The sequence below is a fragment of the Microtus pennsylvanicus genome, chromosome 10 (genome assembly GCF_037038515.1).
Source record: "Microtus pennsylvanicus isolate mMicPen1 chromosome 10, mMicPen1.hap1, whole genome shotgun sequence".
Classification (NCBI taxonomy): domain Eukaryota; kingdom Metazoa; phylum Chordata; class Mammalia; order Rodentia; family Cricetidae; genus Microtus; species Microtus pennsylvanicus.
In genome coordinates this window covers 85,131,377-85,149,898 of record NC_134588.1, presented here as the reverse complement: position 1 = coordinate 85,149,898, position 18,522 = coordinate 85,131,377, and the positions used below count along the sequence as shown (strand labels likewise).

Sequence of the window (18,522 nt, the reverse complement as noted above, 5' to 3'; positions counted from 1 at the left end):
ATGCACACAGGAAATAAACTATTTTAAAAGAGAAACTGACTTCTAACACGTTCTCCACCCCATTTAAGGCCTTTGTTTAAGTGTATGGGTATTTTGCCTCCAAACACACAACTAGAAAGACATTTAGAGATAATTCAGATAAGAGAAAAACAGATAGGTACTAAAGAATCAGAACCAGACACCGGGCAGTGGTGGCGCACGCCTTTAATCCCAGCACTTGGGAGGCAGAGGCAGGCGGATCTCCAAAACCACAGAGAAACCCTGTCTCGAAAAACCAAAAAAAATTAACAATCAAAACCAGAGCCAAATGCAGTATTGACTGTAAATCCAGAGGCGAAGGAAAGAGAATGATACAAGTCCAACCTGGGATACATAGTGAGTTCAAGGTCAGCTTGGTCTATATAGTTAGACTATGTCTCAAAAAAACAGGTTAAAAAAAACAAAATCAGAGCTAGAATTCTAGAATTTTCTTTTTTCATTTTTTTGAGACATGGTTTCTCTGTGTTTCTTTGGATCCTGTCCTGGAACTAGCTCTTGTAGGCCAGGCTGGCCTCGAACTCACAGAGATCCACCTGCCTCTGCCTCCCGAGTGCTGGGATTAAAGGCGTGCGCCACCACCACTATTTCCAGATATAACATTGCAATCCCCACCCACCCCCAAACAGCTGAGGCAGAATTGAGTTTGTAGTCAGCCTAGACCACATGGCAATAACCTTGTTTCAAAAAATAAATAAAAACAAATATCACAGTCAAGATCTAAGTTTAACCTAGGCCTGGCAGCAAGGCCTGTAATCGCAACTACTCAGGGTCTGAAGTACAATGACACCAAACTCTAGGCCACCCTGGGTTACAGTGATTTCAGGACTAGCTTGAGCATCTTAAATGAGACACTAACTCAAGATCTAAAGTTAAGATAGATAATGATAGAAGTCAACAGTTAAGTGCCCGTCAAGCATAGATGAAGCCTTCCCTGGGTTCCTTCCCTACTGCCACACCCACAAAACAATAGCAAAGAATAGCAACTTTGTTCTTTAATCAAAGAACATTTTCCTCAGTTTGACCAATTGATTTTGTGTCAGTATGACCTTGTATTATATATACATGTATGCTAAACTTTTGGGAACATGAGACACTGCTATCAAAACACAGAATCTAATTTTCCGACTTAAAATTATAAATTATAACTACAGCAGCCAATGGAAGGGACTTCAACATATCTCAGTAGAGCACTTTTCTGGCATGCAAAAAGTCATGAGTTCCATCCCAAAACCACAACACAAAGATTCCAGGTGCATGTGATGGCATATATCTATAATCCCAGCATTTAGGAGGCTGGGATGGAGCATCAAGCTGGAGGCAAGTCCGTAGAAGAGTGCTGCTATCCGCTCTGGTCGTTTTGCAATGAGTGACTATTATAAGCAGAGAATAAATGGTATCTATCTATTACTCCTTCCAAGGTTTTGCAACACTGGATAAGAAGGGACACCGAGAATGTACAAGTTAATAAAGGGCGGCATTTAAGTCAACCCTTGTGATTACCTATGCATGACCTATACAAGACCGAGAAGGGATGCTAGTGTTCCATTCCTTTCTGAGGATGTATACTGTTAATGGTTGATGGGGTGGGAGATAATTCTAAACCATGTGTTTGCCATCAGATCCCCTACCATGTGGGTGCTGGGAACCAAACTAAACCACTGTCCTAGAAGAGCAGCCAGTGGTCTTATAGCCCCTCCACTTGTTAATCCCCTTTCCAGCTAGCACCCATCTCAACATTGGTGGGGGGGGGGGGGAGTGGTTGAGAGGCTTGGGGTTGTTCATAGCACGGGCATCTTACCCAGTCTACAAATGGTGCAGACATACAAAATATCAATACACATATAATTTTTAAAGATAAAGTGTTTAAAGGGACACAAAAAAGGGTAATGGGATTATGATATTATGTACATGTATGAAAATATAATGAAACCCATAAGCCATTATTGTATATAATATATGCTAATAAAAAGTTGAAAATTGCCAGCAGTGGTGGTACATACCTTCAATTCTAGCACTTGGAGGCATAAGAGATCTCTTGAGTTTGAGGCCAAACTGGTCTGTCTACAGAGCCAAGTTCCAGGATAGCCAGGGCCACAGAGAGAAATCCTATCTAGAAAGAAAAGGGGAAGCCAGCCTGAGCTACATGGAAAAAAAGGAAATATCGGCAAGGCAAGTAGTGACCAACGGTGGTCTGTGATTATGAGCCTGAGGCTGGTTTCTACTGGTCCTAACTACTATCACACAATGTGTCTCCATTTGTTCACAACCGATTTGGGGTTTCTTTTTTTTTTTTTTGGTTTGGTTGGGTTTTGTTTGTTTTATTTGGGTTTTTTAAGACAAGGTTTCTCTGTAGCTTTGGTGCCTGTCCTGGAACTAGCTCTTGTAGACCAGGCTGACCTCGAACTCAAAGATGCGCCTGCCTCTGCCTCCCAAGTGCTGAGATTAAAAGCCTGCACCACCACCACCCGGCCACAACTGATGTGTAAATGGCTTTTCTATCTAAAAAAAATTACTCATGTTTTAAGAATGAGTTTCATTTCTACATCAATGTTCAATGAACATAGTTACAAATTCACTGGCATAAGTCAACACGAGCCAGCAAATTAAATTTCTTGCTCAGGTTTACTTCTATGTAAAGAAAATCATTCTTCTCAAAATCCAGTTATCCATATCCAACTACTAAAACACCACAGCTCAAAAAGACAACTACAGAGCCAGGTCCAATTCATGCAAATAGGGAGTTGGAGGCAGGAAGTAAATCCAGCTATATTAAAACCTGGTCTTTAAAAGAAAAAAAAAATAGTCACTGCAAATTTTGTTACAAAAGATGAACATTTTTTTAGAAATTGTACCACTAGTCTAGGAACTTTGGAGAGAGTTACTGTCAAATTCAATTATTAATTTTAATTTACTTTTGATGACATACTAAATGTACAATAAAACATGGCAATGCAGATGTAGGCCAATGCAATTCTCATGGTCTTCTATACCACAGAAAACAGCCCAACCAATAAATACACACCACACATCAAAATCAGTAAACTATAGGTAGTCATCCCTTGGACTTCTCCCACTCTTGGGCGTTCTCAATTTAATAAATCTCTATTTGCTCTGAAAAATTAAAACACAAAACTTTTCAGAGGCCGGGCGGTGGTGGTGCGCGCCTTTAATCCCAGCACTCGGGAGGCAGAGGCGGGCGGATCTCTGTGAGTTCGAGACCAGCCTGGTCTACATGAGCAGGAACAGGACAGGAACCAAAAGCTACGGAGAAACCCTGTCTCGAAAATAAAAAAAATAAAAAAAAAAAAAACTTTTCAGAACATACAACCCCCCCAGTATTTAATCTCAAATTCTCCCTAAGGTTGAATATAAGCTATTCTAATTTCATTGGTTTCTCATACAGCTGATCAAACGCTAACTTTAATTCTAGATTATATGCCATTGGTAGCAACACAAACCATAAACTCAACACTAAAAAGGCTAAGATAGCAGTATCAAGTGAGTTTGAGGCCAGCCTGAGCTAACACAGGGAGCTCCTGCCTCAAAGAGGGGTGGGTAAAGGGGATTTTCATCTTTCTCTGACTGTGGATGTACGAATATGAACAACTACCAGGCTTTTGCTGTTAGGACATGATGGACTATTCTCTGAAACTGTGAGCCAAAATAAACCCCGCCTCCCTAAATAAGTAAAAATAAAATTTAGGCTATTAAAATAACTTCGCTACACAGAGAAGTTCCAAATAGTCTACACATTATGTTCAAATTCCATCTCCACCATTTACTAATTGACCAAAAAATGGACATAATGCCTACCACAAAGAATTCTTGAGAATGTCATTATACTCAAAGTTTAGAGCAAGTATTAAGTTGCTATCAATTATATTGCCTGCTAGTAGTATTACACCTCTAAAATGGCCGTATTTAGACACTATTATGGTCAAAGAAAGATCAAGTAAATGTTTCAGAGCTGGACAAGTCACTATAGGTATGAAATCATAGCACTTAGGATACTTGAGGCAAAAAAACTGCTGTTTGATGCCAGACGGGCTGTGCAGCAAGATCTGTCTCTGTTATATCTTTAAAGTCAACAAATTATACTTAATAGTGTTTACTTTTAAGATTTTTTTTTTAAATTAACACCCTAACTTTAAATTTCACCAGAAAGCAGTCAAGTCAAGTCTATTAGAATATGAATGCAACAAAACTTGATGCTGAAAATTTCAGGACCTATCTGTAAAAAATTTTAATCTAGGAAGTCAGATGACCACTAGTATACCAAACATAATTTTCAAACCTTCCTGTTAACTATGTTGGAAAGAAACCAATACCTATACTGTTTACTTTTTCCTTTCTTCCAACAACTTGTTTTCTATTGCTCACTATAAACCTATTATGTGATGTTAAGAAAAAAATAAGAAACAGGCATGGGTGTGGTGGTGCTCGCCTTTAATCCCAGCACCTGGGAGGCAGAGGCAAGTGTGTCTGAGTTCCAGGCCGGCAAGGACTACATGAGACCCAGTCACGAAACGAAGAACAAAAAGAAAAAGAAACACTCTTATAATCATTCTAAAGTGATAAACTATGTTTTCCTACTAAAAATTTGAAATTCCAAGACTAACTTCTTCTAATTTAGGATAAAATCCGAGATGGTAAAATAGTTGTAGATAGCTCTCCATCTCTACCACCACTAGTAGGGAGGCTTAGGCAGGAGCATTTCAAGCTCAAGGCCTGAACAAGTTAAGAAGAGCCTATCTCTATTTTGGGGTTTGTTTTTTTTTTTAAAGTTTTGATTTAGCCCTATCATATACTATTTGAACAACTACAGCCTGGTGTACAATTATATGTTAAGAATTATTTTCAGTAAACATGAAAAGCCTATCATGCCTTCTTAACTACAGCCTCCCTTACAGATGAACATAAAACTGTATCCCTAAGCAAAATGGAAAATAGAAGCATTTCCCCCAAGGAATATATCAGACTCCACGGTGAAAGCAGCAGGGTTTATATTCCCTAATTCCCCATGCCACTTTCAGTATTTTCAAGTGCAGGCAGAGCAACTTCTGGATTTGGCTTATGCAATTTAAGAAACACATGCCACCTTGCCATGCTTCAACCAAATCCTAAGGCTAAAACCAACTAAAACGATCAGGTTTTTTGGGGGTTTTTTTGCTGTTCTGTTTTTAAGGTGGTTTGTTCTTATCCTTGGTCATTTAAAATCTAAAGGAGATGTCAAGAAAGCTTGATATAGGTTGAAAATGTTAAAAAAAAAAACCTACTTTCATAAGCAGATCCTATATGAAAGAACTTCCAACCTATTCCAAAGACTATTGGGTGCAACTTTTCTCAGATTAACACAACCATGCACTTTCACTACACCAAGAAAATTCACTATCTTGCCCTACATCCTTAAGTATATTACCTCATTTAAGAATATTTCTAGAAACATTCCTCAAATTAGGTAGGCAAAGGTCAATTTCTTCCTCCTCTGCGTTTCTCATGCTATTTCCTTGGCTTTGTCATCTAAAAAGAAAGGAATTTTCTTTGTATTTTTATAATCTCAGTTGTGCAAATAGAGCTGGTTACCCAGGTGCGCGCTGTTTCAAGCTTAAATCTTCCCAGGTCCAAATGGAAAAAAGACAAGGGAGGGGGAGAACGCAGGTTTGAGAAAAAAGCCATTAAAAAAAAAAAAACTGTAACACAAAGTAAGGTAAGGGAAAACTTAAACCAAATCCAGAAAATTCCAAAAACCTACTCTAATAAAAAAAAGTGTTGTAAGTTTTACAATATGGCACTGAGATTTCAAAAAGTAAACAACTAATGTACCTGTTCCTATATTGATTTTAAAAACTAAGAGTATTCTTTGTAGAAATCTGAAGTTGGAGATTCTTGGTCATACTCGAACTTCTCATTTTCCTCCACCGGGCAATTAATGCACCAAGAACCTACCTTCCCATCCTTTTCAAGTACAAAAGCCATAGTAAGTTTGGAGTTAAACATGAGACCCCTACATAATCTAAGCCTTAAAAAAAAAAACACTATATGGAAATGAAGTGTGATGGAAAACTGGGCATGGAGCTTATATCCTAACGGAGATTTCCTAAGACGCTGGCATTGAGCACACTTCAAGTAGACACAGGGCTGAAGAATTTCCACAATGAGAAACACTTGTCCTCAGAACGCAATGGCCTTGGGGAGAGCCTCTGAATCCACGGTCACCGGCTACTTCCACAAGCGGACTTCTCAGAAGCATCTTTAGGAGGCCACATCAGCTTCTCTGCCTTCGGGGGGTGGGAAAGGAGGGGCGCCGAGCACCGTCTTCCCTCTCCGGGAGCTGCAGCCTTATGGACGCGCTTCAAACCTGAGCTCCTTCCAGCTTGCACGGGGAGAGGGGGAGCGGCGGAGCGTGCTTGCACCCTCGCCTCTCGCACCGGCGCCGGCGTGCGTGTTTACGTGTGTCGGGTGGGTGTGGGAGAGGAGACAGAGAGATCCTAGTGAGAAGATGAAGGGGGAGAAGAGAGAGAGAGAGAGGGGGGTCGGGGATCAGGGAGGAGGGGAGGCACCACCTTTCTTTTCTCTGCTCTTCCTGGGGATCTGAAAACTCCGCCTAACGGGCCTTTCGGGCTCTTCGGCGCCTTTGGGGACAGCGGCCGCGGCCGCCTCGGAGGCGTGCTGAGGCTGCTCGTGGCAGTGGCTCCGGGCGGTCTCCTCAGGCCCCGCGCCGCCGCCGCCGACCTCCGCGGCGGTGAAGAAGCCGCCGCCGCCATCTTGTGGCGAGGACTCCGGCTCCGGAAGCACTGGCTTCATCTCGTCGTCTCCGCCGCTACCGCTTCCCCAGCTCCCGTCCGTCGAAGAGGCCTCGGTCTCGGCAGCAGTCGCCATGGCGCGGGCGTGAGCAGCTCCTGGAAGCTTCCGCCCACAAGGTCGACGGGCGCGCGGGAGAAAAAGACGGCGGGGCTCGTCCGCCGCCGGATTCTCCCCTGCCCGCCCCCGGGGGCCGCGCTCGCCCGCACAGACGCCTCCCGAACGTCAAGGCGGCCCCAGCGCGCCGTTCGCTCCCGACCCGGGCGGCTTCCCCCACCGGCCCCGGCCACCAACGTGCTCGCGTCGGGCCCGGGAGGGGGCGGAGCCTTGGCGGACCCACTCCGCCAATGGGAACGCAGAGCCCGCCTTCGCGAATGCGGAGAAACCTGCGGGGGGCGGGGCCTCGCGATGCCGAGCCCGCCAAAAGGGGCAAGCGCCACGCCCGGCGAGAACGTCGACGCCGTCGCCTCGGGCTGAGGGGCTGAGGGGCTGAGGGCCTGGGCCGGGCTGCGCGCTGTGGGTTCCTGAGGCCCGGCGCTGTCCGCACCACGTTGGAGGAGGCCAGCCCAGCGGGGTCTTCCGGACACTTGGCGTGACCTCTTTCCGGCATGGCCGCTTTCTCGCCTCCTGAGTTCTGTGGGCCGAAAGGGGCGGTAATTGGCTGATCCCGGTTTTGTGACTCAGTTTAGCACTGGATGCTCGTACAAAGGCGCACGGTTCGATTCCCAGCAATCACATGGCGACTGACAACCAGCCGTTAACTCCATTTCAGGGGATTCCTGCTCTGCCCTGGCTCCTGTGGGCACCGGGCATACTTGTGGTGCTCTGTCCTGCATCAGACAAAACACATACACACGTAAAGTCTATAAGATAAATAATAAAATACGCATTAGTGCAGAGAAGAAAATGGCCTCCAGGAATAGGCTAAAGCAGGGTGGTTTCCCTCTAGACCATCTGCCTTCCAGGAGATCATGTGGCGCGGTCCTCCCAGTCCCTAGCATGACGTAAGCAAACACTCAGTACTAGGGATCCTTCCACATGATTTACATCCTTATGATAAGGGGAGAAAGGCTGCTGGCTTTTAGATATTCCCCCTTGTCTTTTTTCTCTATAGTTCACACACACACACACACACACACACACACACACACACACACACACACACACAGACGTTTGCACCAAGAGAAAGTCTAGCAAAGCCATCCTGCATTACCATCAATACAGACAGTAAATAAGCCGTACTTTCTTTATGCTAGGTAATAGTCAAATCAGTTGAACCTATATTAACTCCAAATCATTTTCACAAGAGATACCAAGGAAACGCTTCTGTACAATTTAAATGTTGCAATTTGGACAAATTGAGGTGACAAAAGTCAACAATATAAAACCAGGTCTCGGTCGGGCAGTGGTGGCGCACACCTTTAATCCCAGCACTCGGGAGGCAGAGGCAAGCGGATCCTTGTGAGTTCGAGACCAGCCTGGTCTACAAGACCAGGACAGGCTCCAAAGCTTGTACAGAGAAACCCTGTTTCGAAAAACCAAAAACAAGCTGGGTGATTGTGGCGCATGCCTTTAATTCCAGCACGCGGGAGGCAGAGGCAGGCGGATCTCTGTGAGTTCGAAACCAGCCTGGTCTACAGAGCTACTTCCAGGACAGGCTCCAGAGAAACCCTGTCTCGAAAAACCAAAAAAAAAAAAAAAAAAAAAAACAGAAAACAAACAAAAAACAGGTCTCATTTCACCCAACTACTTAGACACCGCACTAGTTAAGACCCGATTTTCACACAGCTCTGCCTTCAGTTCCAAGAGCTACAAACAAGCTGGGATAAGCCCCCCTCTTTTGACATCCACAGGTGGGGGGCAGGTTGCAGTGTGAATCAGCCAATCAGAGAATATGTGTGTAAGTCAATTATTAGTGAACAGAACATAGGTGTTGGGAATTTAATTCAGCTAGATCTACTTGTCTAGCATATGTGAAGCCCTGGATTTGATCTCCAGCATCTCATGAACTGGGCACAGGTGACAGCTCTGGGGAGATAACAAGAGAGAAATTTAAGGTCATCCTGGGCTACCTAGGGAGCTGGAGGCTAAGGTGAAAACACACTTTAAAGCTTTTTTTAAATGGTGATAGAATAAGGGCTAGGTTTAGGAAAACTCATACATTATTGTAAAGTATCTTTTTACAATAAGTATAATGGGAGAAGGTGAGCTTGGTGACACACACCTATCCACAGCACTCAGGAGACAGGGAGTGGCAAGAGGATCTATACAAGTTTAGGTCATTTTTGGATACATAGAAGAACGCTGTATCAAATAAAATAAAACATAAGAGGGCTGAGAATGTAGCCCAATGCTAGGGATTGAGTTTGCCACTAGCATTCAGGAAATACCACAAAAATAGATACATAGATAGATAGATAGACAGACAGACAGACAGACAGACAGAGGTAGATACATCTAAGGAAAAGGCCTGCTTTCCCTAATGTGAGAGAAGATCAAAAACTCAGACCTTGCAATCCTTATATAGTAACTTTCTTTTTCCCAAATGTTCGCTTTTATCAAGTTAAAAGTTAAGTGGGGGCCAGGCAGTGGTGGCACATGCCTTTAATCCCAGTACTCGGAAGGCAGAGGCAGGTGGATCTCTGTGAGTTCGAGGCCAGCCTGATCTACAAGAGCTAGTTCCAGGACAGGCTCCAAAGCTACAGAGAAACCCTGTCTCGAAAAAGAAAAATTATTAAATGAGATCATACTGTTGGTCTCATTTAATAATCTCCTCAGCAAAAGCCAGCTTTCTTTCTTTGGAAGGAGACGATATCGACAACCAGAGTTTGATGGAAAAGAATTCTTAAAACTAAGACCAGTGAAGTATTATTCTAGCCCAAACCAACACTTATTTTAGAAAATTGGTGAACTCAGGGTTATAATTTATATTTTTAAATTGGGAAGCTCTAAAATATAATGTACCCTTTAATTTTGTTTTGTGCTAGGGTTTCATGTTCAACAAGCTGTCCTGGAATTGCTAATTCTGCCTCCAACTCCTTAATGCTGATTACAGGTAAGTGTAACACCCATCTGAAAATAAGTAAAATGGATAATGACTTTAAATTCCACTGCATAAAGGTACTAACGATCAATATTAGAAATATTTCTCAGGCTGGAGAGATGGCTCAGCAGGTAAGAGCACTGACTGCTCTTCCTGAAGACATAGGCTTAATTCCCAGCACCTACATGGCAGCTCAAGACTGTAACGCCTGTTCCAGGGGATCTGACACCCTCACAAAGACATGCATGCAGGCAAAGCATCAATGCAAATAAAAGAAATAATTTTTGCTGGGCAGTGGTGGCACATGCCCTCAGGAGGCAGAGGCAGACGGATCTCTGTGAGTTCGAGGCCAGCCTGGTCAGGCGTCAAGGCTACAGAGAAACCCTGTCTCAGAAAACAAAAAAACCAAGAAATATTTATCAATTGCTTATGCCCAGCACTGTAAGGTATCAAGGATATGACTCTGGAGCAAGCAAACAGACATAGTTACTTTTGTCAAATTGACAGCTCAGTGGTGAGTGGAGTGTATCATCTAATTCTACTATCTATAGGGATTGCTAGGCTGAGACGTAAAGATTGGATAAGTAGTCCCCTCCAGGAGGAGCAGAAAGGGAACAGAAATTTGCTAAATTTGAGAAAAGCCGTAGCAAGATACAAAAAATATCCTCCTACAGGTTTATATTTGTATACACACGCGTGCATGCGTGTGTGTAGATATATGGGGGAGGGGTACTGCCACAGAAGCATGTAGTTCTGAAGTCAGAGCTAGCACAAGTCAAAAGGAAAAATCTCTGTCGTCTCCACCCATCAGAAATGGGAAAGCAGAAATGCAAGAACACTAAAGAACAATACTAAGCAGTGAAAAATTAAACATTGGGACCACAATTGTCTTTGTAAACTTAGAGACATATGTATCTAGTTCAACTATACATTCTCATTAATTAATTTTTCTAGTTCATGAATAAAATAATGAGTTTTGTTACATTTTCATATATACATATATATATATATCTCATATTTCCACCCACTACCCTCCTCTGCTTCTTCTTTCCACATCTTCCCAGTTTTCTTCCTTTCTTCTGTAGAATAGTCTTCCCTGCTTTCACATGTCTCTCTCCTCCTCCCCCCTCATATATGTATGTACATACACAGATATATGAGACAAATCAAGCAGAATTTAGTACATCATTACATACAGTGTATGTCTAGTTCCTGTGGTACAAGGGATTGAACCGCGCCCAGTTTATCCATTGCTTGGGATGTCACCCAGGGCTCCATTCACAGTAGTCCAGCGCTCTGCTAAACTCACTCTGTAGCCCACGATGGAACTCCTTCCTCAGCCTTCCCTGGCTACAATCACAGCAGTACAGCCCCACACCCAGCTTGTTTTAAAAAGGGGAAACTATGGGCAGTGGTGGTGCATGCCTTTAATCTCAGCACTGGGAAGACAGAGGCGGGCAGATCTCTGTGAGTTCAAAGTCATCCTGGTCTATAGAGTAAGTTCCAGGACAGACTCCAAAGCTACACAAAGAAACCATGTCTCAAAAACAAAATACAAAGGAAAAGGGGGGGGGAGGGGACTATAATGACTCAAGATCACACTGCAATCGAGTAACAAGAACTAATACATGAGGGTGTGGTTTAGCATTTAACAAAAGAACATGAAGAGGTCGTGGAGAAGGAAGACTTCTGAGGCACCATTCTGAGGGTATCAATATACCTTCTGATTAAACCTTACAGAAGACACTGTTATCTTTGTTGTAGAAAGGAACAAACTAAGACCGAGTGAGGTTTTACAACCTGATGATCCTTTGCTGTCTGACAAGATAGGCTCTGCTCTTAGCTCCCAGAGTTTATGTTTTTATTGATCCAAGACCTTTTCCTGTAATTCTTGAGCATTGCTTTTAGATCATAAAATCCACTCTTATGAGTGATGTCGCTTGGGCTTTACAACAGCCTGAATGACTTCTATGTTATCTCAGGCCAGGTGATCCTGACACCCACAGGCATTATGTTTATCTCAGTCAAGCTCCCTAAATCTTGGGCACTATCTCTGAGTCAACAGTACCCATTCTTGTGAAAGAAGCCAAGTGTACTATGTAAGGAATCTCAGTGTAAACATGTGGGGCTGAGTTAATTGTTATCTGAATACTTTTTTTTCAAAATTGTGTTGTGCTTAAATAAGGCTAAATTAAAATGATCTGGGCGAGACAATAGAAGTTTTGGATCAACACCAGTTACAATAAAATCGGGCTGAGCTGAGTTGAGTTTCAATCTTGTCTTTTAGTGCATCTTTTTTTTTTCCTCTGTCTGCTGTAAAACCTGCAAGAAAATCACCACAACTGAGTGATTATCTAATATAAAAGCAACAGAACCAAGTTTCTAACCTTGTTAATTTGCCTCCAAAAGCACATGCATTTCCGCTGTGCCATCTGACACTGAAGGTCAAGAACCGTGTTTGGTGGTGTTTAATCATAGTACCGTCCACTCACGGGCTGAGATAAAGGGATAGGAAGCCAGGAGTTCAAGACCAGCCGGGGCAACACATCTACAGTAGCGCCACACACATACCACCATAGTGGTATCACTCGGCAGTAACAGCATTACTGATGCATAAACCCAGCAGTTTTCCTTCTAGAAATCTAAACTAAAAATGTACTCATTTGCACTATAAATATTCAAGGATATCCATTATAGTGATATTTGTGATAGCAAAGAATTGGAACTAGTCTAAATGCCTGTTTAATACTGTGTAGGTCAGAAACAAGTGAATCTCTGAGTGTGAAGCCAGCCTGGTTTCCAGGACAGGCTCCAAAGCTACAGAGAAACCCTGTCTCGAAAAACCAAAAAGAAAAAGATGGGAGGCAGAGGCAGGCGGATCTCTGTGAGTTCAAGACCAGCCTGGTCTACACGAGCTAGTTCCAGGACAGGCTCCAAAGCTACAGAGAAACCCTGTCTCGAAAAACCAAAAGGAAATAGATGGGAGGCAGAGGCAGGCGGATCTCTGTGAGTTCAAGACCAGCCTGGTCTACAAGAGCTAGTTCCAGGACAGGCTCCAAAACCACAGAGAAACCCTGTCTCGAAAAACCAAGAAAAAAAAAAGAAAAGAAAAAGAAAAAAGAAGAAAGAAAGAGAAAAGAAAAGAATGTACAAAACAAAAACCAAAAAAATAAGGCCTAGAAGAGGTAAATCCATAGCAGAGGAAGGTTGGTGGTTTAGGAGAGGAAGGATAAGGAAGTCGATGCTACTAAGACAGGAGGGCTTTGTTTGTTTGTTGGTTTGTTGGAACTGGATGCTAATAAGTACAGGAGGGCTTTGGTTGGTTGGTTTGGTTTGGTTTTGGTTTTTCGATTCAGGGTTTCTCTATAACTGTGGGTCCTGTACTGGAACTCACTCTGTAGACCAGGCTGACCGCGAATTCACAGAGATCCATCTGCCTCTGCCTCCCAAGTGCTGGGGTTAAAGGCATGTGCCAGCACCGCCAGGCATGCACAGACAGGGTTTCTTTTTGGTGATGAAATGTTCTGGAATTACTGATGATAGATAGTATAATTGCACAGTATTCAAAAACTCACTGAAGTGCACATCTTGAAGAGGATTTCAGGGCTGGGGTAAACAGCCTTGCAAGCATAAATCCCAGAGTTCAGTCCCTCAAAAGCCATGGTTTTATTTTTGTTGTTTTAAAGGCAGACATGTTTTCCCAAGTTTATAATCCCAGTATTGGAAAATAGAAATAGATTGAACTTGATGACCAGGCAAGAGACCCTATCTCAAAAAACAAAGTGGACAGCAAATGAGAAATGACAGCAAAGGTTGTCCACTAGCCTGCACACACGCACACATACATGCACACACATGTGCACACACACATGCACACACACGCACACATGCGCGTGCGCGCACACACACACAATGCATTTTGTTACATGTCAACAGGGTAGGCCTTCTTTGAGGACAAAGAACAGAAAGATCAGCGCTTTCTTGCTGCTATCTTTGTGTGGTGTTTGTTGTTTGTCTGTTTGCTGTTGTTTTATGGTTTGGTTTTGGTTTTGGTTTTGGTGTTGTTATTTTTGAGATAGGGTGTCTCTGAGTTGCTCAGGCTTTCCAGAAATCTAGATTCTTCTGCTTTACCCTCTAGATGCTGAGATTACAGGTATTGACCAGTCCACCTGGCCAGTCACTGGATTTCAATAAACAGATCACCATAAAGTCTACCAAGAAAAACTTGAAGAAACAGAGTCTAGACTGATCAGCACGCTACCCAGCTAAGCCAGGCCCAGGCTTCTAACCTAGGATCAAATATACAGGTATCATCCCTACCTACTAGTTTTATGTAATTCTTAAGCAATAATATAAAGATCATAATTTGCCTGGTATTTTCTAAGTCCTTTACATGCTATATATAACTCATTTGATTTTCACAGGAATCCTGTGGGGTTGGGAAGGTACTTACCCCATTTTTCTTTTCTTTTTCTTTCTACTGTCTTTGTCTCTTCCTTCCCTTTTTTTCACATTTATTTACTTGTTTGTTTGTTTATTGTGTATTCACAAGTATGGTGGTCCAAGTGTTAGTTTCCACCGCTGCAGCAGCCTGCCTCTGCCTCCCAGTCAGTTACATCATCACCTGTTGCCAGGTGCCTTTCTATGTCAACTATGTGACATGTGCAACCTTTAAAAGTTCCTGCCAGGTACCCACAAAAACAGCTTACCTGAGCTCCATGGAAGCTCACAGACTCTGGACCGATAGCTAGGGATCCTGCATGAGACTGACCTAGGTCCTTTGCAATGTGGGTGACAGCTATGTAGCTTGGTTTGTTTGTGGGACCCCTAGCAGTGGGATCAGGACTTGTCCCTAGCGCTTGAGCTGGCTTTTGGGAACCTATTCCCCATCCTGTGTTGCCTTGCCCAGCCTTGATGGAGGGGAGGGGCTTAGTCCTGCCTCAACTTGGTGTGCTGTGCTTTGTTGACGCCCATGGGAGGCCTGCCCATTTCTGAATGAAGCCGGAAGAGGAATGGCTTGGGGAGGGGCATAGATGGGAGATGGGGGAAGGGAACAGGAAGAGATGGGGGAAGGGAAACTAGGGTCGGTATGTAAAATAAATGAAAAAAAAAACTAACAAAAAGTGCCCACCCAGCTCGCTCTCTCTGCCTCCTCTTTCCTCTCTTCTTCCTCTTGTTTCTTCCCTATCTGTCTGTCTGCCTGCCTCTCTCCTGTCCTCTTTCACTTTCCTCCTCCCCTCCCCCAATAAACTTGTTGCCAGTGGCTAGTTTGCTCAGTGGCGTACCTTAGCAGGGCCCAACAAAAGGTACCCACTTTGCCTTTCTTTTTTCTATCTTTTCACTGCCGGTCTCCTAGCAGCTATAGAGTCTCTCCTTCCACCAGGTGACAAGCTCAGGCTGGTAGCAAGTGTCTTTAGCCACTGAGCCATCTCTCCCCCTCCTCCACTTTCTGTTTTGTGTTTTGTTTTGTTGTTTATTTTGATACAGGGCCTCACTCTATCATAACCTAGGCTGGCCTGGAACTTGAAGCAATCCTTCTGCCTCTGCCTCCTAAGAGCTGTATCTTGCCGGGCGGTGGTTGTGCATGCCTTTAATCCCAGCACTGGGGGGGGGGGTGGGCAGAGGCAGGCAGATCTCTGTGAGTTCGAGGACAGCCTGGTCTACATGAGTTCCAGGACAGCCGTGGTTACACAGAGAAACCCTGTCTTGGGAAAACAAAAACAGAGAGGTTTGCCTTGTTCAAAGACTTCAGGCCTCCATTAAATTTATCAATGGCTAAGTCCTACTCTGGCAGGTGATAATGGTTGGAAGTAAAGAACTTCCTGTGGGTGATCTGTTCATATTTAGCTTGTCATGGCTGGCTCCTACAAAACCCCTGATCTCAAGCCACACCCCAGCTCATGTGACTCTTGGCTCCCATTTAATCCTACATGCAACTATAGAATATAAAAGGTGTAGTCTTTTCAATTGCTGGCAGCCAGCATGATCACCCTCAGAGGTGTTCATCCGTCCACCCATCCCCTCACTGACTACCTCCTCTCATCCTCTTTGGTACCTGAACCACCCACTAAAGCAGGTCTCCGGCATAAGCATCTTCATTTTTACTTTTTTTTTAAATACTATTTCTTGCAGATTTGTAGATGATTTCTGGACAGCATCATCTGGTTTCTTTGTCTAACTACTGAATTGTGAGCCAGACTTTGTTTACCAGATTCAGGTTAGAGCTTCATTATTTGGAGGTTCATAGTACCCAAAAGGTACTGGGGCTTACTTTAATCTTCACGAGTCCTCTCCAGTTCACAAAAGCCTACCAGTAAAGGGCATTTGGCATGACCTTGTCTACACAATAAATGCAATAAAGCACTGGTTTTAAAAGAACATTGGAAAGCCTCCATCAACTTATGAATGACTAGATGAACAAAGTATAGTCTAAATATAACATGGATATTATCTGGCCATAAAAAATATAAAGTGGGGGGCTGGAGAGATAGCTTAGCGGTTAAGAGCATTGCCTGCTCTTCCAAAGGTCCTGAGTTCAATTCCCAGCAGCCACATGGTGGCTCACAACCATCTGTAATGAGGTCTGGTGCCCTCTTCTAGCCTTCAGGCATACACGCAGAAAGAATATTGTATACATAATAAATAAATAAATATTTAAAAATATATATATAAAGTTCTGATAAATGCTGCTACACACATAGAAACAGTATCCTAAATGAAAGAAGCTAGTCACAAAGAGTGCCTAGAGGCATGGAGATGGGGGAAGCAATGAAAGTCTTCTAACATTAATTGTAAGAGAGGAACCCAGTGCTACTGTGTCTGTACTCTGAGGCAAGAGGATCAGTAAGTTCAAGGTCAGCCTGTACTTCTTTCTTTCTTTCTTTTCTTTTCTTTCTTTTTTTTTTCTTCAAGACAGGGTTTCTCTGTGGAGCCCTAGCTGTCCTGGAACTAGCTCTGCAGACCCGGCTGACCCCAAACTCACAAAGATCCACCTCTCTCTGGTTCCCAAGTGCTGGGATTAAAGATGTGCGCCACCACCTCCCTGCCAGCCTGTACTTTTTACATCAGCTTATGCATGATAAGTAGAGAGATAGATAGAAGATAGATAGATAGATAGATAGATAGATAGATAGATAGATAGATATAGATGAAAGAGAGAGAAGGAGGGGGAGAAAGAGAGAAAGAGAGAGAGATGTAGTGATGGTTACCGTAACAAGGCCCCCAGACCTTACTTAGCACAGGTGACTTCATGATGGAAGTGGATTCAGGCTGTAAAAATTCAGCACATAGACAGCACCACCTGCCAAAAATGAAAACAAAGACCTCATCCATCAAAGTCCATACAGTCCTGGGAAAGTATCGAAATCTACTCACCTCGTTTTTTAGCGTCTGCAGTTCCGCTTCTGGCTAACTGTTCTTGTTAACTGAAGTGTGTCAACCCAGAACATGGTTTTTGTGCTTAGAAGCTTGCCCTGAGAAAGGCTCAGGGCTACCCTGTTCCCAGTGTAGCCTAATAGAGACTTTCTGTTGGCTTGGGCCCACGTGTGGGCAGTCTTCTCCGGCGAACTCTGAAACCACTGGTGACTGCTGCGTAAAGGCCTGTTAGTGAGGGGACATCTAAACTGCTGAACTGGGTGCTGTACACATTATACACTCTTTAATTATACACATGAAACTGGTTTTTTTTAAAGAAAAAGAAAATTAACACACCTTTTTGGGTATATTATGCAGGAAGATATTTGATTTGCAACTACTGCTTAAATTTGTGCTGACTACACAGAGGTAACAATAAAATTTTTCTACGCCCCCCCCCCAAAAAATAAAATAAAAAAAACCCACTCTGTTCTACAAATACGGTAGTGATGTAAAGCAAACAAGATAATAAGACAAAGCGTAGGTCATTTAAACCAGCTACACCATCTGCAAGAATGCCAATCAAGTCTTCTTCATCTATTTTTGCTGTTGTATAATTGTTTGTGTTGTTTGTGGTTTTTTTTTCCATTTAGGGTCTTCTGATGTAGCTCAGGTTAGCAAATCTTGCCTCACCTTTTGAAGTGTGGAGACTACAGGTGTGCACTGCCATTACTGTGCTCATTCTCTTTTGATTACCACATAGTTGTGATTTTTGCTAAAGTTAGTTAACATTAACCTTCTTTTTAAAAGCCTACGAACCAGCCAGACATGGTAGTGCATGCCTTTAATCCCAGTACTCAGGAGGCCAAGGCCAGCCTGGTCTACAGCAAGTTCTAGGACAGCCAGGGCTACGGTGGAGAAAACCCTGCCGCAAAAAAATAATAATAATAATAATAATAATGCATATGACCAGGTGTGGTAGTTTACACTATTACGTCAATTCTCAGGCATCTAAAACAGGAGGATGACTTTGAGTTCCAACCAAGCTTGACCTATAGAGTGAAGTCCTGTTTCAAAAACACCCAAATAAGTACATACCATGAAGCATAAATTCAGTGAACTAACAAAACATTCCAGATCTTTTTTTTTCTTCAAAATAATTCCAAGGTCTACGGCCATATCACCCTGAACGCGTCCGATCTCGTCTGATCTCGTAAGCTAAGCAGGGTCGGGCCTGGTTAGTACTTGGATGGGAGACCGCCTGGGAATACCGGGTGCTGTAGGCT

General features: G+C 43.3%; 1 protein-coding gene and 1 non-coding gene across 7 annotated transcripts in view; one reads left to right on the top strand and one right to left on the bottom strand.

Moving 5' to 3' along the window:
* Tasor (transcription activation suppressor) overlaps nt 1-7,147 on the bottom strand; it is a 54,152-nt gene extending 47,005 nt beyond the window's left edge. For 3 of the 6 annotated variants that reach the window (XM_075988861.1, XM_075988858.1, XM_075988859.1), the window contains exon 1: nt 6,603-7,146. In XM_075988861.1, coding sequence (XP_075844976.1) covers nt 6,603-6,918 — 316 coding nt within the window. In that variant the 5' untranslated portion in view covers nt 6,919-7,146. Of the gene's footprint in view, nt 1-2,039; nt 2,856-5,458; nt 5,560-6,602 lie in introns of those variants that run through there. The other 3 variants (XM_075988864.1, XM_075988862.1, XM_075988860.1) reach the window with 3 other exon arrangements.
* Nucleotides 7,148-18,403: 11,256 nt separating this feature from the next.
* Nucleotides 18,404-18,522, top strand: LOC142859225 (5S ribosomal RNA). The gene has a single exon (XR_012912140.1). It is a non-coding gene; the product is annotated as a 5S ribosomal RNA (ribosomal RNA).